At 45.7% G+C, this 22,391-nt stretch overlaps 1 protein-coding gene across 1 annotated transcript in view; it reads left to right on the top strand.

Moving 5' to 3' along the window:
• The window catches only part of LOC143775485 (transient receptor potential cation channel subfamily M member 7-like), a 211,044-nt gene that overhangs the window by 156,484 nt on the left and 32,169 nt on the right, over positions 1 to 22,391 (top strand). The window contains exons 19-20 of the mRNA XM_077263672.1: positions 2,851 to 2,894; positions 12,887 to 12,983. Coding sequence (XP_077119787.1) covers positions 2,851 to 2,894; positions 12,887 to 12,983 — 141 coding nt within the window. The remainder of the gene's footprint in view (positions 1 to 2,850; positions 2,895 to 12,886; positions 12,984 to 22,391) is intronic.

The raw sequence follows: 22,391 nt of genomic DNA, 5'->3' as shown, positions 1-22,391 counted from the left end.
ATTAAATAAATTCTGTAAAAAGCAAATCAAGTCAGCAAAGATTGAGACAGAGAGACTCATTGCCAGAGAGAGTAAAATGAATCCCCAAATATTCTTTAACTACGTAAATAGTAAGAAACTAAAAAATGATAGTGTTGGCCACCTAAAAATAGTCTGGGTGAAATGGTGGATGAGGATGAGGAAAAAGCCAATATGCTAAATGACTTTTTTTCATCAGTATTTACACAAGAAAATCCCATGGCAGACAAAATGACTAGTGATAAAAATTCCCCATTAAATGTCACCTGCTTAACCCAGCAGGAAGTACGGCGGCGTCTAAAAATCACTAAAATTGACAAATCTCTGGGCCCGGATTGGATACACCCCCGAGTACTGCAGGAATTAAGTACAGTCATTGATAGACCATTATTTTTAATCTTTAAAGACTCCATAATAACAGGGTCTGTACCACAGGACTGGCGTATAGCAAATGTGGTGCCAATATTCAAAAAGGGGACAAAAACTGAACTCGGTAATTATAGGCCAGTAAGCTTAACCTCTACTGTGGGTAAAATCCTGAAGGGCATTTTAAGGGATGCTATACTGGAGTATCTGAAGAGGAATAACATCATGACCCAGTATCAGCACGGGTTTACTAGGGACCGTTCATGTCAGACTAACTTGATCAGCTTCTATGAGGAGGTAAGTTCCAGACTGGACCAAGGGAACCCAGTGGACGTAGTGTATATGGACTTTTCCAAAGCTTTTGATACGGTGCCACACAAAAGGTTGATACATAAAATGAGAATAATGGGGATAGGGGAAAATATGTGTAAGTGGGTTAGGAGCTGGCTCAGGGATAGGAAACAAAGGGTGGTTATTAATAGAGCACACTCGGACTGGGTCACGGTTAGCAGTGGGGTACCACAGGGGTCAGTATTGGGCCCTCTTCTTTTTAACATATTTATTAATGACCTTGTAGGGGGCATTCAGAGAAGAATTTCAATATTTGCAGATGACACTAAACTCTGCAGGGTAATCAATACAGAGGAGGACAGTTTTATATTATAGGATGATTTATGTAAACTAGAAGCTTGGGCTGATAAATGGCAAATGAGCTTTAATGGGGATAAATGTAAGGTCATGCACTTGGGTAGAAGTAATAAGATGTATAACTATGTGTTTAATTCTAAAACTCTGGGCAAAACCGTCAATGAAAAAGACCTGGGTGTGTGGGTGGATGACAAACTCATATTCAGCGGCCAGTGTCAGGCAGCTGCTACAAAGCAAATAAAATAATGGGATGTATTAAAAGAGGCATAGATGCACATGAGGAGAACATAATTTTACCTCTATACAAGTCACTAGTTCGACCACACTTAGAATACTGTGCACAGTTCTGGTCTCCGATGTATAAGAAAGACATAGCTGAACTGGAGCGGGTGCAGAGAAGAGTGACCAAGGTTATTAGAGGACTGGGGGGTCTGCAATACCAAGATAGGTTATTACACTTGGGGCTATTTAGTTTGGAAAAACGAAGACTAAGGGGTGATCTTATTTTAATGTATAAATATATGAGGGGACAGTACAAAGACCTTTCTGATGATCTTTTTGATCATAGACCTGAGACAGGGACAAGGGGGCACCCTCTACGTCTGGAGGAAAGAAGGTTTAAGCATAATAACAGACGCGGATTCTTTACTGTAAGAGCAGTGAGACTATGGAACTCTCTGCCGTATGATGTTGTAATGAGTGATTCATTACTTTAAGAGGGGACTGGATACCTTTCTGGAAAAGTATAATGTTACAGGGTATATATACTAGATTCCTTGATAGGGCGTTGATCCAGGGAACTAGTCTGATTGCCGTATGTGGAGTCGGGAAGGAATTTTTTTCCCCAAAGTGGAGCTTACTATTTGCCACATGGGTTTTTTTTGCCTTCCTCTGGATCAACATGTTAGGGCATGTTAGGTTAGGTTATGGGTTGAACTAGATGGACTTAGTCTTCCTTCAACCTTAATAACTATGTAACTATGTAACTTTTGGACAATGTTAGACTGTATGAATACATCTCCCAGCTTGTAACACCCAGTTCTAAATGTATTCATAAATTCGTAGAAGGAATAATTGGCATAACACATAGTTATAAGAAAATATATAGTTATAGTTATTTCATGAGAAAAAAAACACAGGCCAGGAAGATCTGACAAATCCTCATAATAAATTTGATCTTCATATTTCAGTGTGATTCTTTCTACTCATATGGAACAACCGGTGAAAATAAATGATCAACCTGCAACCTGCGCTCCATTCATTTCCAATAGTGTTAAATTCAGCTTTTTTCAGCAGGCCTATAGAAAATTAGTAGAGCAACAGTCGGATGTCTGACCTACCGCACCATTTTGTAATGCGAATATAATAAGGGAGATAAAAATTCTACTTGTCAATTGGTGCGGGTCCCAGGGGTGGGACACTCGCCTGCAAGTTATCACTGGACAACCTATTTAGCAAGGGAAAACTTGGTAGAGAAAACCTCAAGTTTCCTATGATTCATGTAAGGAGCACATGATATATACCATGTCTTTAAGGTTTAAGGTATACATTGGGTTCAACCTGTAACCTGGATCACCATGTTAGGGTAGTTAAACTCGACGTACTTAAATCTACCACCTTAAAAACTATGAAACTATGCAGTACAGATGCAAGCAGGCTAAAATGCAAAGGTTCATCAAAAGTCTTAGCTGTGGATTAGTAAAAAAATGTGCTAATTTCTAATAATTTTAGTACCACTTGTGCTATAATGCCTTTAAATACCCATGGTGACGGTGAGTATATGTCATTTATGATATTGTGGGTTTTTTTTCACTGTAGGAATCAAGGCTCCAGCAGCAAAGAAAGAGTTTTCTGTCATAGAGGTAATTTTAGTTTTTATAATAGACATATTTTTTAAACAGATAAAGAATAATCAGGGGATGATACTAAGATATGTAATGATATGTTGTAGATATCAGGTTATTGAGCCAGTATCTCGCACTGTATGATCCAGGAAAACAATGCTGTCTGATAGTGATGTATTAAAAGGGTGTCACATGCAGCCAGCGTCAGACTAGAGCACCTTGGTCCCACCAGAGAAAATCACTCTTGGGGCCCACTATGTAGCTACATAGAAATAAACACAAAACCACCAATTGTGCGGTAAAACACGTTAATATCAGGGTATAATTGTCATGGTTTGGACAGGGCTAATGCCCTGCCCTGTCAGGGTTAATTATTGTGGCCTCCTTTTGGATCTGGTAGGGATATTTATACCCACGCTGGACTAGGATTCTCTGTCAGTTATACTTTCATTTGGTCTGTGTGCCTGACCCCCCTGGTGTGCGTGAGCATACTGTGTTGTTCGTTATGCTCTCCGTGCTTGATCTGGTCTGTTTGATCCTCTCTGCTTCTCTGCTTTGTGTTTCTATTCATTCTCTTACTCGGCCTTCTGACCTTCGGCTTCCACCTGTCTATCCTTCTGTTTCACCCTCCAGTACCTCGCTTGTCCCCTGGTTGTTGACCTCGGCACGTTTGACTACTCTCCGGCACCGTTCACCTCCTTTGCACCCCGGCGCCTGGCTCCGCCCCTGGCCACTCCCCCTCTGTCAAATAGTTCAGGTCCTGCTTGCTACCCGGTGAGTTCTCCGCTGTTCTGCTCTGGCCTCCCTTATTGCAGCAGTTAGGTTCCCGGCAGTAGTTACACCCGGGAGCCTTGACAATAATATATGGTAGTACACATCTTAATGATACAGCAGGGGTTGTGGTAGCCCCCCTCATATAATATAATGCAGCCCTCATATAGCATAATGTAGCCCCATCATAGAATATAATATAGCCGCCTCATGGAATATAATGCAGCCCCCTCAAAGAATATAATGTTGCCCCCTCATAAAATATAATGTAGCCCCCTCATAGAATATAATGCGGCTCCCCATAGAGTATAATGCAGCCCCTATAGAATATAATGTATCCCTCATATAGTATAATGCAGCCCCCTCATAGCGTATTATGAAGCCCCCTCATAGCATATAATGCAGGGAATACTGCAGTCCTCCTCATAGGGTATAGCGCAGACCCCCATAAAATATAATGCATCCCTCTCATAGGGTATAATGTAGCCCTCTGATAGAGTATAATGCAACCCCACATAGAATATAATGCAGCCTCCTCATAGGGTATAATACAGCCACCCTCATAGGATATAATGCAGCCTCCCTCATCTTGTATAATGCAGCCCCCCTCATAGGGTAATACAGCCCCCTCATAGGGTATAATGCAGCTCACCTCATAGGGTATAATGCAACCCCCCTCAGAGTATAATGCAGCCCCCTCATAGGGTATAATGCAGCCCCTCCCCACAAAATATAATGTAGACCATCATAGAATATAATCTAGCCCCACAGTCCTACAGTCCTATGGCCACCAGGACTGACTCACTGATATATATACATATATATACTAGATGAAGGTCCGATGCTATCTTATCGAAGGGCGGTAATGTCACGATGGGGGTAGGCTTTGCAGTGTTGAGAATCTCTCCCCCCATGTGCTCACCCACCTATCCACTCTCTCTTTTCCCATGTGCTGACTTCTCCCGTCTGTGCTCTCTTCTTTGACATTGGTGTACTTTTTAGGAGGAGCCATGTTGGCGTTGATATTTGCTTTTTAAAGGGGTTTTCCCATGAACGAAAGTTCATTTTAAAAATTGTCTGTGTCTGACCGTGTACAGAACATACCACAGCTCCTGGGCAGGGGAGGAAGCAAAAGACAATACTGACATTACAGCGGGAGGATACATTTTGTGAGGTAAAATATTGTTTAAAAACAGTCAGTGAAATATTTTACCTGACAAAAGAAATCCTCTGTGATCCCCTGATGTAATGTCAGTATTGTGTTTTGCTTCCTCCCGTGCCCAGAAGATGTGGTATGTTCCATACACGGTCAGATACAGACAATTTTTAAAATGAACTTTAGTTCGTGGGAAAACCCCTTTAATGTGACCGGCCTCCTCTGCCTGTAGACACGTCACACATCTGCCGCCGGCAGTGGCGTATCCAGGGGGGGCAGCCGGGGCATGTGCCCCGGGCGCAGCCAACAGGGGGGTGCCAGGGGGTCACCTGATGTTGCAGCGGTCCAAGGAGGCTCCTCGTCGAGTCATACCCAGGGGTTGGCAGGGGAGGGGAAGCGGGGGCTGTATAATAATACTCACCTGCTCCTGGCACGGTCCCTGGACGTCCCTGGCTTCCCGGCGCCCCAGCTTGTTTCTGTACTGAGCGGTCACATGGTACCGCTCATTACATTACAGTAATGAATATGAGGCTCCACCTCCCATAGGGGTGGAGCCGCATATTCATTACTGTAATGAGCGGTAACGCTGATCGCTCAGTACAGGAAGAAGCTGCGGCCCGGGGAAGCAGGGACTGCACAGCGCCAGGAGCAGGTGAGTATAACGGGGAGGGGAGCACTGCACAATATTCACCTGCTCTCGTTCTGGCGCCACTCCGTCTTCAGTGTGTTTTGCAGTGGTGCTGAGGTCAGAGGGCGCGGTGACGTGGTTAGTACGCGCCCGCTGCCTGAACGTCAGTGCAGAAGAAAATGAAGATGGAGCGGCGGCTGGAACGAGGAGCAGGTGAATATTGAAAGTGCCGGGGGCCTGAGCGACGGAGAGGTGAGTATGTGATTTTTTTTTTATGGCAGCAACAGCAAATGGGGCAAGTGTCTGTATGGGGCATCTTATGGGGCCATAACGGTTGTGCAGCACTGTATGGAGCAAGTGTCTGTATAGAGCATCTTATGGGGCCATAACGTTTGTACAGTATTATATGGGGCAAATGTCTCTATGGAGCATCTTATGGGGCCATAATTAATGTTTGTGCAGCACGATATGGTTCCAATATCTTTATGGAGCCATAATCAACGTTTCTGCAGCACTATATTGGACAAATGTGTCTATGGAGCATCTCATGGGGCCATTATTAACCTTTATGCAGCTTTATATGGGGCTCCTGATTCAATATGGATATTCAAAAACACTTAACCTACTGATGTCTTAATTAATTTTACTTTTATTGGTATCTATTTTAACATTATGGGGATTCAGGAATGTACCTTGGCTTGGTCATACAGTTTCAATAGAGTTAAGGTTCAAATGGGTGAGGTTTTGGGGGGGAGGTTGGGGGGGCGCCAAACTGATCCTTTGCCCCGGGTGCAGGAAAGGCTAGATACACCTCTGGCCGCCGGGACCAGCCGAATGATTCACTGCGCCTGAATTTGCGCAGGCGCAGTAAATCAGACCGCCCCATCTTTGTGCGGACAGATAGCAGCCGTCACATTAAAACTGTGCATGCGCTCCTCCTGTACAAAGATAGCGGTGGTCAGTGAATCATTCGGCTGATCCCAGCGGCGGCGTGCTAACGACGGTGTTCCGCTGGTAGTACCGTGCAAGAGGCTGCATACGGTGTATACAGTGTGTGTGTGTTGCGTACAGCGTATACAGTGTGTGTGTGTGGTGCGTACGGCATGTACAGTGTGTGTTTGTGTGTGTGATGCATATGGTGTATACAGTGTGTGTGTGGTGCAACGGTGATCCGCTGGTGGTACCGCGCAAGAGGCTAGTACCACCAGCAGTTTCCATATTGAGACACTCATCACTAAGGAGGTCGGTGAACTTCCGCCGCTTGAAATTCTGGGATCTGGACACATCTGGACAGAACAGGATGTGAAGACATTACTAGGTAAGTATATATTAAGATATATATATATTATCACAATACTCACCCCTCCTCCTCATTCACCGCTGCTCTTGGCTCTGCTCTGGTATCAGCATCTTCACTGTCGTCTGCCCGACACACAGCAGGTACGCAATGAAGTGATGTTATCGTGCAATTGCTGTGTCAGAGGCAGAGGGGAATGATTGGATCAGCATGGATGGCCTGAGGACAGGGAAGAGAAGGAGGAGGAGAGCATGGTCAGTTGTCCTCTTGGTGAGGACACGGAAGTCTTACCTGTTAGCAGTCTGGCATGCATGGCTGAGTTTATGTTACGCTGCCTTTCCCCTGACCCTCACGCTCTCAAAATTTTGGGTGACAGTCATTACTGGTTGGTGACACTTCTAGACCCACACTACAAGGAGAATTTCCTATCTCTTATTCCTAAGGCGGACAGGTCTACTAAAATGGGGCATTACCAGAAGGCCCTTGTTGCAGAAATATTTAAAAATTCCCATCTGGAAACGCTGGCGGCAGAGGTCACAGTTCGTTGGGCAACCAAGGAGTACAGGCGAGAGAGACACAACTCTAATTCAGCAGAGGCAGGGGAACACTGTCAAAGTTTTGGGAGAGTTTTCTCAGACCCTCCCATTGCACAAGCCCTGAGGCGCGAGGTACTCTCACAAAGAGCGCAAAGTTTGGGAAGATGCTGAGGGAGTACCTTGCTAACTGTACCAACATCCTCCGTGATTCCTCAGTGCCTTATAATTATTGGGTATCCAAGCTGGACACGTGGCATGAACTGGCTCTCTACACCTTAGTGCTGCTGGTGGAATTGTAACTGATAAGCGCATCCACCTGTCAACTGAAAATGCTGACAGACTGACTTATAAAAATGAACAAGGGCTAGATTGGGCCAGACTTCTCAACACTACTGAATGATAGCAGCATAACATAAACTCAAATCCAGTGTCCTTTTTTTGGGAGATTTATTCCCATGCACCTCTTCACACCCACACATAGTTATATGCTTCCTGATTTTTGCTATGTGCTGTTGTCCTCCTCCTGCTCTTCATCCTCCACCACATCACCAGGGTGACCGTGGTCCGTGATGCAACACCCACATAATTTTTTTAAAGGGATTTTATGATGTCCATAAAAAAAATTGTTATACAGTATTGCAGCGCCCCCACTGCCGCAGGGCCGAGGGGTACCCGGTACCGGGCCTCTGAGTCTCTGCTCTGGGGTTGTCACGGTGGCTAGGCCCGGTCCGTGACCCTGCTGAGGGGCGCCCCAAATAATAGGTGTGGATGGTGGTAGTGGTGCGGTGCAGTAAATAACGAGGACACCAGGTTGCAGTCTCTTTACCTCTTTACTGAAGGCTTCTGGGTCCTCAGTCCGGAATACAGTTAACCGGACTGCGCAAGTCCGGCCGGTCCGATGGCACCTTCAGAGTTCCCGTTGCAGGTGGAAATCTGTGCCTACCTTCTAGCGCTTGTGTGTTGTGGTCCTCCCCTGCTGTGCTTACGGGATAGACCCCACAACTGTTGTGTCTGTTCCTCGTGTTCCCTCACAACAACTCGATTCTGATGTTCTTCTTATTCTCGTCCCCCAGATCTTATGGTAGGACGCACCCGTATGACGGGAAGGCTCGGAGCTCTTCCGGGACCCTAGAGTCGCCCCTCTCCAAAGGTTGCCCCCTATGTCTGCGTAGGTGATGTAGGTGAGACAGCCAGCCTATAGCTCTCTGTCCTGCCGTTGGTTTGAAGTAATGCTTAGAGCTCTGTACTTCCTCGGCGTTCCGGCCACCGGTTATTTACGCCTCAGTAGGATGTTGCCTCGGTCTAACACCACGACTCCTACTGGTATTTCTCCCTGTTGCGTTGATCTCGTTTCTCACTCAGCACAATAAATCTCGCTTCTTGTCCTTTCTTAGGGCACCGCCGCTATGAAGTGCAGGCGCGGTCCCGTAGCTTTCTCTCTGATTGCCAGGCCTCTGTCAGGATCCCACCCCTGACAGGGACCCTACCGAATCTTCCCCTACAACACCCTCTGCCACAAGGTGTTGCCTGGTTCCAACCCAGTCAGCTTTCTCCCTAACTTCCTGCCTAATCCCCAGTTTTACCAGACTGTGAGGAGTGGCCTAATGAATAGTACCCTTAGCTCCCCCTGGAGGCCAGACTGTGAAATGTATTGGTGTATGTGATACCTGGTCAGATGAACTCCTTCAGTGCCATCAGACGTACCATAGCCCCCCTTAGCGGCGGAGCCACAGTACTGCAACGACCAGGACTCTGGGGCGCTGCACTCCCCCCCGGTTAAATCCAGTACTCCTGGACTGGGAAGAAAACAACAATACATGTCAGCAAAAAGACATGCAATTTTGAAAATGCAAGTACAAGTCAACTTTTTAACAGAGCTTCCCTTTATGGGAGGTGAGGACACTTGAACGTTACAAACATGGTTGAATACTTTTAAATAACTTTACTATAAATAACTTTTCTTACCCAACCGGGTATTCCATTAAGTGCAAAATTTTTGAACACTAATCCAACGTTGCCTTTAAGGACGTACCTGCTAAATCCACTAAAGACCTTCTTATAATCACATTATAAGATTACTGAACATTTCTACATTCTCCTACTTTAAGTCTGCAGGACCGCCTGTCCTAACTGCTCCAGACCTACTGCCTCTCCTTTCTGTTACAGGACCGCCCCTTTCCGCCCGGGCCTACTGTCCTTCCACTACTATACACAGTATAGAACATATCATTTTTCTTTCAGTTTAAGATCACTGAGCCATCTCTGTATGCTGTATGGCTCCTAGGAGGACTCACTAACTAACCCCGTACGGGTTTTAGCAGCAACATAGCAGAGGAAAACAATGAACTATTTACATTTGCAAAGTGTTAAGATATTTACTTAAACCACTCAGGAGGCAGCACCGGCGGAGGCAACCCCCTAGGGTATTGCGCACCGCCTGGTACTGCATAAGGGGATGTGTTGTCCCATCTGGGGGTCTGCGTACCCACTGTCTTCAGTTCTGGAGCAGCACAGGCACCACCCACCGGAAGAGGTGTCTCCTTGGCCACGAGGGTGGTGGAGGTGACAATGCTGCATGTCGTGGTCTTGACCATAGTGCACGTGGGGGTGACCTCGGTGGTCCTGGTAATGACCATGGGCTGACCACAAGGGGGCACCGTTGCTACAGGGGTTAGCTTCACTGGCACCTTAATCGGGGGTATCACAGGGCTCTGCCTCTTGCGGACATTCAGGGCAAACCACCCCTTTTCCCCAAAGTGCCTGATGTATGAGACTTCATCCCCCGGGTAGAGATCCCGGTCTGGGTGGCCCTCTCTGAGATGCGACTCAACATCCCTTCGGTTCACAAACACCTCCGCATACAGGCCCGGCTCTTTAATGAAGCCCCAGCCTCCGCGGAGCTTGAAGGTGGTGATGATGCCCTGCCTGCGCGGGGCCTGGTGAGCGGTGGGGTCCTTGCGGGCCCGGTCCTTGACCGCCAGGTCTTTCTGATGGTAGGCCTCCAGCCCGGCCTGGTACGCCTTTTCCTTCTCCTTCCACTGCTGTTCCAGCTGGGCCTGGTATTCCTCCCAACTCAGGGCCTGCACCATCTCCCCTTCCCGTGTCTTCACCCCGGGGAATCCCATGAGGTTGGATCTTGGGTTCACCCAGCCGCAGACCGTGCGTTCCGCATGGGTCTCACACAGCAGGGTAGTTGGCGTCATCGGGGCTTTCAGGAGATGTTCCATGCCCGTGGCCTCCTCCCATGGTAACAGGCGCTGGCGTCTATGGGTCCCAGGGAGAGGGGGTGCCGCCACGGGGCCTACTAGTAAGCCCTCGGCTAGCGGGACGGGGTCGGCGGACTCACCGGCCAATGCAGGCTTCTCCTCCACGACGGGTTCCGCTGGCGGTGTCGGCAAGGGCCTCAGCAACAACTCCAGTAGCAGCACAGGACGCGATGCCAGAGGACTTCCTTCCGGCGCTACCTGGTGCGGAGCTTGGACCTTCATGTCCAGCTGAAGAAGTTGATGGATCAAGTCTCCCATCTCAGCCGGCAAGAGATCAGCGCTGTCCGTGGAGAATCGGCTGCAGTATTCGTCCGGGTAGTTGGGGGAGACCTCTGCTTCCACCCCACATTCGGGTTCCGAGCTGCTGGCCATGGCGTCCTCCACGTGAGTCGCTTCCTGGTTCTTTTCCCGCTCTCTCCTTCGTGGGCGGTTTCGTTTTCGTTGTCTCCGCCCTCCATTGAGGATTAGGAGGCGGATCTCGGCTGCTGACGGACACGTCCTCACAGTGCAGAAATATTTAGACTGGGCGGCCATTGTTGTTCGCGCTCTCCTGCTCGTCTACGCCCACTTCACGCCCCTCTTCTTCTCCTGCGCTCTCCTCAGCGCCATAATGGCGGCGGATTTTGGCGGCAAGTGGCACAGCACAGTCTTTGCAATAAATCACAGTCCAAGCACAGTAAATCACAGTTCCAAGGCACACATGACCTGATTCTTCAGGCTTAAGTAGATCCTGTTCGTGATGCCAAGTTTGCAGCGCCCCCACTGCCGCAGGGCCGAGGGGTACCCGGTACCGGGCCTCTGAGTCTCTGCTCTGGGGTTGTCACGGTGGCTAGGCCCGGTCCGTGACCCTGCTGAGGGGCGCCCCAAATAATAGGTGTGGATGGTGGTAGTGGTGCGGTGCAGTAAATAACGAGGACACCAGGTTGCAGTCTCTTTACCTCTTTACTGAAGGCTTCTGGGTCCTCAGTCCGGAATACGGTTAACCGGGCTGCGCAAGTCCGGCCGGTCCGATGGCACCTTCAGAGTTCCCGTTGCAGGTGGAAATCTGTGCCTACCTTCTAGCGCTTGTGTGTTGTGGTCCTCCCCTGCTGTGCTTACGGGATAGTCCCAACTGTTGTGTCTGTTCCTCGTGTTCCCTCACAACAACTCGATTCTGATGTTCTTCTTATTCTCGTCCCCCAAATCTTATGGTAGGACACACCCGTATGACGGGAAGGCTCGGAGCTCTTCCGGGACCCTAGAGTCGCCCCTCTCCAAAGGTTGCCCCCTATGTCTGCGTAGGTGATGTAGGTGAGACAGCCAGCCTATAGCTCTCTGTCCTGCCGTTGGTTTTAAGTAATGCTTAGAGCTCTGTACTTCCTCGGCGTTCCGGCCACCGGTTATTTACGCCTCAGTAGGATGTTGCCTCGGTCTAACAGCACGACTCCTACTGGTATTTCTCCCTGTTGCGTTGATCTCGTTTCTCACTCAGCACAATAAATCTCGCTTCTTGTCCTTTCTTAGGGCACTGCCGCTATGAAGTGCAGGCGCGGTCCCGTAGCTTTCTCTCTGATTGCCAGGCCTCTGTCAGGATCCCACCCCTGACAGGGACCCTACCGAATCTTCCCCTACAACACCCTCTGCCACAAGGTGTTGCCTGGTTCCAACCCAGTCAGCTTTCTCCCTAACTTCCTGCCTAACCCCCAGTTTTACCAGACTGTGAGGAGTGGCCTAATGAATAGTACCCTTAGCTCCCCCTGGAGGCCAGACTGTGAAATGTATTGGTGTATGTGATACCTGGTCAGATGAACTCCTTCAGTGCCATCAGACGTACCATAGCCCCCCTTAGCGGCGGAGCCACAGTACTGCAACGACCAGGACTCTGGGGCGCTGCAGTATGTTCATGTATACCCCCCAAGGGGTAAATATTTGTCAGCCCATACACTTAGTGCATGGGCATTACAAGTGTAGGAGACTCCTTTCTAATGGGAACATTTTTTTATAAGGCACTCCTCCACGTCTTTTCCAAGGGACATTGGAGTACCTCCACATTTTTGGCAGCCCTTGCATTCACTCCACAGGAAAACACTATGTTCATTTATTTTCATTGAAGAGAGGGGAGATAGCCGCTGCCAGACACGTATATATGGCATAGTAGTTAGCACTGCAGCGCTGGGGTCCTGGGTTCAAATCCAAAAAAGGACATCTGTAAGGAGTTTGTATGTTCTTCCCGTGTTTGCGTGGAAAATCAGATATATTCAGATGCCTCATTCAAATTCAGTAACTATCTCACTGTGGGGAATGGAGGGGTATGTGCTTCTTTGTAAAAATCATAGGATGACCTCAAGGATAATTTTTATCTTAATCTCAATCACAGTCATGCTGCAACGACGAGGAAAATCTCAGAAAAACACATTCATGTACAGCATTAGAGGACTTACCACAACATTTTTCTCCGACATCCAGAAGCCAATGTATGTAATGTATACTTCATGTAGCCATATGATTTAATGCCTTGTGTACACCATTCGCAGATAACGTTTCATTGCTTAAGAATACCTTTGTCATAAAACTGAATGGATTTTGTAAATGAGGGGTCCTGGATCCGTGTTCCTGATGAAGAGCTGGCCAAACACGTCAACGGTCATTTTCACTAGCATCATATAAATCGGTTTTCCCATATTCCATACTAATAATACTATTAAAGTTTGATTTACTTTTATACTTTTTCCTGTGACTGTACATTTGAATTTGTACAGGAATTCTGCATTCTATGGGCTCATTTTTAGCTAACTTATTTAACCCTTTCCTGAGATTCAGCGAAAATCGAAAGCAATAGTCAAGATTGAGTCTATGGAGAGAGTTCAGAGACTGAGCCTGCCCCGTAGTGGATGTTTAAGAGGATCTTCCTCTAAGGCCTAATTCAGAGTTTGATCAAAGTGTGGTCCGAGTTTGGTCTGGGTGTCATCCGATTTTATTATATGTGGAAAAAAAAAATTCTCCACCTGCTCCATTCCAACAGACAGTTAAAATTGATTTTTTTTTCTTCACGGACCCGTTTATTTGTACTGACGATTTTTATCTGACCCTCCCATCAAATTCAGACGTCTCCACAACTTTCCGCCGGCCACTCGGTCAGAGGAAAAAGTGGGATACCTAAATGGCCCTATAGACTATCACAGGTACAAGTGCTGTCCATGAAAATTGAGGATAGCACTCATGCACAAAATTCAGAAGTCTGAATGAGGCCTAACAGCTGCATGTAGAGCTGAGTTTTCCCCCACAATTATTAACCTGCTAAATGTTGTTGTCAATCTCTGACAACGGCATTTACAGCATGTAGTCAAGGGGCACGCCGTTCTAAGTGCCCATCGCCCCTCGAACTCTCGCAACGCTATTGCGGCATAACGATGGCTTGCTATGGTGGCTGGGGATCTGATGAAGACCCCCGTGTTTGTCATTACTGTATTCCTTTAACCCCTTCCCGACATGTGACGGTATAGTACGTCACATGTCGGGACCCCCCCGCTTTGATGTGCGCTCCCGCGGTGAGCGCACATCAAAGCCGGGACATGTCAGCTGTTTTGAACAGCTGACATGTGCCCGCAATAGGCGCGAGCAGAATCGCGATCTGCGCGCGCCTATTAACTAGTTAAATGCCGCTGTCAAACGCAGACAGCGGCATTTAACTACCGCATCTGGCCGTGCGGCCGGATATGAGCGCATCGCCGACCCCCGTCACATGATCGGGGGTCGGCGATGCTCCTCCATTGTAACCATAGAGGTCCTTGAGACCTCTATGGTTACTGATTGCCGGTGGCTGTGAGCGCCCCCCTGTGGTCGGCGCTCACAGCACACCTGCAAATCTGCTGTGTAGCAGCGATCTTATGATCACTGATGCATAGCAGAGCCGATCGGGCTGTGCCTGCTTCTAGCCTCCCATGGAGGTTATTTAAGCATGGCAAAAGTAAAAAAAAAAAGTTTTTAAAAATGTGAAAAAAATAAAAAAAATATAAAAGTTTAAATCACCCCCTTTCGCCCCAATCAAAATAAATCAATAAAAAAAAACCCAACCTACACATATTTGGTATCACCGCGTTCAGAATCGCCCGATCTATCAATAAAAAAAAAGCATTAACCTTATCGCTAAATGGCGTAATGAGAAAAAAATTCGAAACGCCAGATTTACGTTTTTTTGGTCGCCACGACATTGCATTAAAATGCAATAACGGGCGATCAAAAGAACGTATCTACACCAAAATGCTATCATTAAAAACGCCAGCTCGGCACGCAAAAAATAAGCCCTCACCTGACCCCAGATCACGAAAAATGGAGACGCTACGAGTATCGGAAAATGGCGCAATTTTGTTTTGTTTTGTTTTTTGCAAAGTTTGGATTTTTTTTTCACCACTTAGGTGAAAAATAACCTAGTCATGTTAGGTGTCTATGAACTCGTAGTGACCTGGAGAATCATAATGGCAGGTCAGTTTTAGCATTTAGTGAACCTAGCAAAATAGGCAAGCAAAAAACAAGTGTGGGATTGCACTTTTTTTGCAATTTCACTGCACTTGGAATTTTTTTCCCGTTTTCTAGTACACGACATGCTAAAACCAATGATGTCGTTCAAAAGTACAACTCGTCCCGCAAAAAATAAGCCCTCACATGGCCAAATTGACGGAAAAATAAAAAAGTTATGGCTCTGGGAAGGAGGGGAGCGAAAAACGAAAACGGAAAAACGGAAAAAGCTCCGGGGGTGAAGGGGTTAAAACCCAACCAGTGGATGGGCTTCAAAGAAATTTGATGATAATTTTGATGATGATTTGTGTTATATAAAACAATACAGATGTATTTTTAATTGCTGTATATAGTATAAGTTATTAGACGATTGCAGGCGCAAGTCTGCTCAAGGGACTAACAAATACAGTAAAAAGTAAAAGAAAATAAAGATTAAAAAAATAAATAATAACAATTCAATTTTTCCCATTTTTCCCCACTAAAAATAAAGGTATTAAAAAATGAAAAATGCACATATTTAGTATAAAAGTTCAATCTGTCAATTATTTAACCAGATCAGTGAACATTATAAACAGAAAAAAATTAAAAAGACCAAAATTGCATTTTTTTGCTTGCTCAACATCATATAAAAAGCAATAATAAACTATCTAAATGTTTTATCTATCCCAAAATGGTGTCAATGACCTCACAAAGATTAATTGTCAGAAAAACAAAAATGTTATTGGTCCTGGAAAATGACAACACAAGAAAAACAATTTGTTTTTTCCAAATCTCTAATTTTTTTTTCACCACTAAACGAATAAAAAAAACTGGACAAGTTTAATGTTTCTGTAATTGTACTAACCTGGACAATCTTGATACCAGGTAATTTTGCAACATAGTGAACAACGGGAACAATAATCCCGAAAACCGATGTCAGAATTGCTCTTTTTTTCTCAATTTCACCACACTTTGATTTTTTTTCCTGTTCTCTATTACACTTTATGCTAAAATGAATGGTGTCATTCAAAACTACAATTTGTCCCGCAAAATATAAGCCCTTATACAGCCACGTGGACTGAAAAATAAAAAAGTTATTGCTCTTGGAAGAAGGAGGAAAGAACGAAAACACAAAAGGGGTAAAGTGTTTGTTATGCTGGTGTAACAGTTTTTCTACACCATAATATTGTGAAGCGCTGATTGTGCCTGTAAATTAAGAAATCAAGAAATTTTAAAGATTTCAGTTCTGAAGTCTGCAAAACTGTGAATGCTGCTCTGGACTTCAATGTTGTGTTCTCCGATGAATTGTTGGTGAGTTTTTGACACTGCGTTTTCTCGCTTCATCAAAAACCAGCTTCTTATAGATCTAGTGAAGTGGATGGGATTTACAGACCTCTCATTCCTGCTGTGCTTTTTTTTTTCGTTGTGTAAACTGACCTGCGGTGCATGTTTCAAATCCGCAACATGTCAATTTCTGGGTTTTATGTGTAGATTTTTCACATGTCAACATTGAGTTTTATATATAGATTTTCCTCATAGAATTACATTAGATGCAGAAAATCTGCAGGTGAAAAACACATACAGGTGCTTCTGACAAAATTAGAATATCATCAAAAAGTTAATTTATTTCAGTTCTTCAATACAAAAAGTGAAACTCATATATTATATAGAGTCATTACAAACAGAGTGATCTATTTCAAGTGTTTATTTCTGTTAATGTTGATTATGGGTTACAGCCAATGAAAACCCAAAAGTCATTATCTAAGTTCGGTAAATTAGAATACTTTACAACATCAGGTTTAAAAATAATTTTAAAATCCGAAATGTTGGCCTACTGAAATGTATGTTCAGTAAATGCATTCAATACTTGCTTTGGCTCCTATTGCGTTAATTACTGCATCAACGCGGCGTGGCATGGAGGCGATCAGCCTGTGGCACTGCTGAGGTGTTATGGAAGACCAGGTTGCTTTGATAGCTACCTTCAGCTCGTCTGCATTGTTGGGTCTGGTGTCTCCCATCTTCCTCTTGACAATACCCCATAGATTCTCTATGGGGTTAAGGTCAGACGGGTTTGCTGGCCAATCAAGCACAATGATACTGTTGTTTTTAAACCAAGTATTGGTACTTTTGGCAGTGTGGACAGGTGCCAAGTCCTGCTGGAGAATGAAATCTCTATCTCCAAAATGCTTGTCGGCAGAGGAAAGCATATATACTATAAAATTTCCTGGTAGACGGCTGACCTGACTTTGGTCTTGATAAAAGAGTGGACCTACATCAGCAGATGACATGGCTCCCCAAACCATCACTGATTGTGGAAACTTCACACCAGACATCAAGCAGCTTGGATTTGTGTGCCTCTCCACTCTTCCTCCAGACTCTGGGACTTTGATTTCAAAATAAAATGCAAAATTTACTTTCATTTGAAAACAACACCTTGGATCACTGAGTAACAGTTCAGTTCTTTTTCTCCTTGGCCCAGGTAAGACGTTTCTGGCGTTGTCTATTGGTCATGAGTGGCTTGACACAAGAAATGCGACACTTTTAGCCCATGTCCTGGATACGTCTGTGTGGTGGCTCTTGAAGCAATGACTTCAGCAGCAGTCCACTCCTTGTCAATCTCCCCCAAATTTTTGAATGGCCTTTTCTTAGCAATCCTTTCAAGACTGCAGTTATCCCAGTTGCTTGTGCACCTTTTTCTACCACACTTTTTCCTTCCACTCAACTTTCCATTAATATGCTTGGATACAGCACTCTGTGAGCAGCCAGCTTCTTTAGCAATGACCTTTCGTGACTTACCCTCCTTGTGGAGTGTGTCAATGACTGCCTTCTGGACATGTCAAGTTAGCAGTCTTTCCCATGATTGTGGAGCCTACTGAAACAGACTAAGGGACCTTTTTAAACACTTAGGAAGCCTTTACAGGTGTTTTTTTTGTTAATTATTCCAATTTACTGAGATAATGAGTTGTGTTGTGAACTGTGTTTCTGGGCTCCCTCTGGTGGTCACTAACGGTATTGTGTTAGGTATGTCTTGTTGCAGGCCTGAGCTCCAGCTGTGTCGTTAAGCAGCGGGTGTTTCCTATTTGAGTCTCCTCTGGACTCAGTCTCTTGCCTGGCATCGTTGTATCCAGACCTATTTGGTCTCCTCCGGATTCCTTTCAGTCTGCCTCATGCAAGAAAAGCTAAGTTTGTTTTGTACAATTTGGATCGTTTGCATTATTCAGTGTTTTTGTCCAGCTTGCTTTACATTTGATTTTTGACTCGCTGGAAGCTCTAGGGGGCTGATATTCTCCCTCCACACCGTCAGTCGATGTGGGGGTTCTTGAATGTTCAGCGTGGATGTTTTGTAGGGTTTTCTGCTAACCGCATAGTCCACTATCTATTTTCTGCTATCTAGACTATTGGGCCTCACTTTGCTGAATCTAGTTCATCTCTACGTTTGTGTTTTCCTCTTGCCTCACCGTTATTATTTGTTGGGGGCTTTCTATATCTTTGGGGTTCAATTTCTCTGGAGGCAAGCGAGGTCTTATTTTTTCCCTCTAGGGGTAGTCAGTTCTCCGGCTGGCTCGAGACGTCTAGAACCAACGTAGGCACGTTCACCGGCTACTTTTAGTTGTTTGTGTCAGGATCAGGTATGCGGTTAGCCCAGTTTCCACCTCCCTAGAGCAGTATTTATATTTTTGCTATCTTGCCGGAATATCAGAGATCCTCTGCCATTGGGATCATAACAGAATGCCAGGCCAAAAGGAAATGTTTAATGCATTGCAGAAGCGGGATTAAAAAGAAGTTCTGAGGGTTTTTTTGTTGTTGTTTTTTTTTTTTCTTGCTGCAGTTTGCCTAGCTTCTTCCATCCCCTTTTTCTCTGAGTGGCTGAAACTCTGCTGCAGATATGAATGTCCAGACTTTGACTTCTAGTGTGGATCAGCTTGCTGCTAGGGTGCAAAGCATTCAGGAATTTGTTATCCATAGCCCTATGTCTGAACCAAAAATACCTATTCCTGAGCCGTTTTTTGGAGATAGATCTAAATTCCTGAATTTTAGGAATAATTGTAAATTGTTTCTGTCTCTGAAACCTCGTTCCTCTGGTGATTCCGCTCAGCAAGTTAAGATTGTTATTTCCTTCTTGCGCGGCGACCCTCAGGATTGGGCCTTCTCTCTGGCGCCAGGAGATCCTGCATTGGTGAATGTTGATGCGTTTTTTCTGGCACTTGGTTTGCTTTATGAGGAGCCTAATCTTGAAAATCAGGCTGAAAAAATGTTGCTGGTTATCTCTCAGGGTCAGGACGAAGCTGAGGTATATTGCCAAAAATTTTGGAAATGGTCCGTGCTTACTCAATGGAATGAGTGTGCACTGGCCGCAAATTTCAGAAATGGTCTTTCTGAAGCCATTAAAGATGTGATGGTGGGGTTTCCTATCCCTACAGGTCTAAATGCTTCAATGGCTCTAGCCATTCAAATTGATCGACGTTTGCGAGAGCGCAAATCTGATAATCCTTTGGCGGTGTTGTCTGAACGGTCACCTGATTCTATGCAATGTGACAGAATGCTGACCAGAGCCGAGCGACAAAATCATAGACGTCAAAATGGGTTGTGTTTCTACTGTGGTGATTCAACACATGTTATCTCAGCATGCTCTAAACGTTTAAAGAAAAAAGTTAATCCTGTCGCCATTGGTACTTTTCAGCCTAAGTTTATTTTGTCTGTGACTTTAATTTGTTCATTATCTTCTTACTCAGTTATGGCTTTTGTGGATTCTGGTGCTGCTTTAAGTCTGATGGATTTGTCGTTTGCCAAGCGCTGCGGTTTTGTCCTGGAGCCTTTGGAAAATCCTATTCCTCTTAGAGGAATTGATTCTACGCCATTGGCAGAGAATAAATCTCAGTATTGGACGCAGGTGACCATGTGCATGACTCCTGTACATCAGGAGGTGATTCGTTTTTTGGTACTGCATAAAATGCATGATGTTGTCGTTTTGGGTCTGCCATGGTTACAGGCCCATAATCCAGTTTTAGATTGGAAAGCTATGACTGTGTCTAGTTGGGGGTGTCAGGGGATTCATGGCGATTCTCCATTGGTGTCTATTGCTTCTTCTACTCCTTCTGAGATCCCTGAGTTTTTGTCAGACTTTCAGGATGTATTTAATGAGGCCAGGTCCAGTGCCCTTCCTCCTCATAGGGACTGTGATTGTGCTATAGATTTGATTCCTGGTAGTAAGTTTCCTAAGGGACGACGCTTTAATTTATCTGTGCCAGAGCATGCCGCGATGCGGAGTTATATAAAGGAGTCTTTGGAGAAGGGACATATTCGCCCATCCTCGTCCCCTCTTGGTGCAGGATTCTTTTTTGTGGGCAAGAAAGACGGGTCTCTGAGACCTTGTATTGATTATCGTCTTCTGAATAAGATCACTGTTAAATTTCAGTATCCTTTGCCATTGTTGTCTGATTTGTTTGCTCGGATTAAGGGATCCAGTTGGTTCACCAAGATAGATCTTCGTGGTGCGTATAACCTTGTGCGCATAAAGCAGGGAGATGAGTGGAAAACGGCATTTAATACGCCTGAGGGTCATTTTGAGTACCTGGTGATGCCTTTCGGATTATCTAATGCTCCTTCTGTGTTTCAGTCCTTCATGCATGACATCTTCCGGAAATATCTGGATAAATTTATGATTATTTATCTGGATGATATTTTGTTTTTTTCTGATGATTGGGAGTCCCATGTGAACCAGGTCAGGATGGTGTTTCAGGTTTTGCGGGAGAATGCTCTATTTGTGAAGGGCTCAAAATGTATCTTTGGGGTACAGAAGGTTTCGTTTTTGGGTTTTATTTTTTCCCCTTCTACTGTGGAGATGGACCCAGTTAAGGTCCGTGCCATTCATGACTGGACTCAGCCCACGTCTGTTAAGAGCCTGCAGAGGTTCTTGGGCTTTGCTAATTTTTACCGTCGTTTTATCGCTAATTTCTCCAGCGTGGTTAAACCTTTGACGGATATGACCAAGAAGGGTTCTGATGTTGCGAATTGGTCTCCTGTGGCCGTGGAGGCCTTTCGGGAGCTGAAGCGTCGGTTTACTTCAGCGCCAGTCTTGTGCCAGCCGGATGTCTCTCTTCCCTTCCAGGTTGAAGTTGATGCTTCTGAAATTGGTGCAGGGGCTGTTTTGTCGCAAAAAAGTTCTGATGGCTCCGTGATGAAGCCATGCGCCTTCTTTTCAAGGAAATTTTCGCCTGCTGAGCGGAACTACGATGTTGGTAATCGGGAGTTGTTGGCCATGAAGTGGGCATTTGAGGAGTGGCGACATTGGCTCGAGGGAGCTAGACATCGTGTGGTGGTCTTGACTGATCATAAAAATCTGATTTACCTCGAGTCTGCCAAGCGCCTGAATCCTAGACAGGCCCGTTGGTCGTTGTTTTTCTCCCGTTTTGACTTTGTGGTCTCGTACCTGCCTGGTTCGAAGAACGTGAAGGCTGATGCACTTTCTAGGAGTTTTGTGCCTGATTCTCCGGGAGTCTCTGAGCCGGCTGGTATTCTCAGAGAGGGAGTAATTTTGTCTGCCATTTCCCCAGATTTGCGACGAGGGCTGCAAAAATTTCAGGCTGATAGGCCTGATCGTTGTCCACCAGAGAGATTGTTTGTCCCTGATGGATGGACCAACAGAGTTATTTCTGAGGTTCATTCTTCGGTGTTGGCGGGACATCCTGGGATTTTCGGTACCAGAGATTTCGTGGCCAGGTCCTTTTGGTGGCCTTCCTTGTCGCGGGATGTGCGTTCTTTTGTGCAGTCCTGTGGGATTTGTGCTCGGGCTAAGCCTTGCTGTTCTCGTGCCAGCGGGTTGCTTTTGCCCTTGCCTATCCCGAAGAGGCCTTGGACGCACATTTCCATGGATTTCATTTCGGATCTTCCGGTGTCTCGGAAGATGTCTGTCATCTGGGTGGTGTGCGATCGTTTTTCTAAAATGGTCCATTTGGTGCCCTTGCCTAAGTTGCCTTCCTCCTCTGATTTGGTTCCTTTGTTCTTTCAGAATGTGGTTCGTTTGCATGGCATCCCTGAGAATATTGTATCTGACAGAGGATCCCAGTTTGTGTCCAGATTCTGGCGATCCTTTTGTGCTAAGATGGGTATTGATTTGTCTTTTTCGTCGGCTTTTCATCCTCAGACTAATGGCCAGACCGAGCGAACTAATCAGACGTTAGAGACTTATTTGAGATGTTTTGTTTCTGCTGATCAGGACGACTGGGTTACCTTTTTGCCAATGGCCGAGTTTGCCCTTAATAATCGGGCTAGTTCTGCCACCTTGGTTTCACCCTTTTTCTGCAACTCTGGTCTTCATCCTCGTTTCTCCTCGGGTCAGGTTGAACCTTCTGACTGTCCTGGGGTTGATTCTGTGGTGGATAGGTTGC

This window comes from Ranitomeya variabilis, chromosome 5 (genome assembly GCF_051348905.1).
Source record: "Ranitomeya variabilis isolate aRanVar5 chromosome 5, aRanVar5.hap1, whole genome shotgun sequence".
Classification (NCBI taxonomy): domain Eukaryota; kingdom Metazoa; phylum Chordata; class Amphibia; order Anura; family Dendrobatidae; genus Ranitomeya; species Ranitomeya variabilis.
The sequence above is the reverse complement of the archived record's forward strand: the minus strand, read 5'-3'. Positions and strand labels throughout refer to the sequence as shown.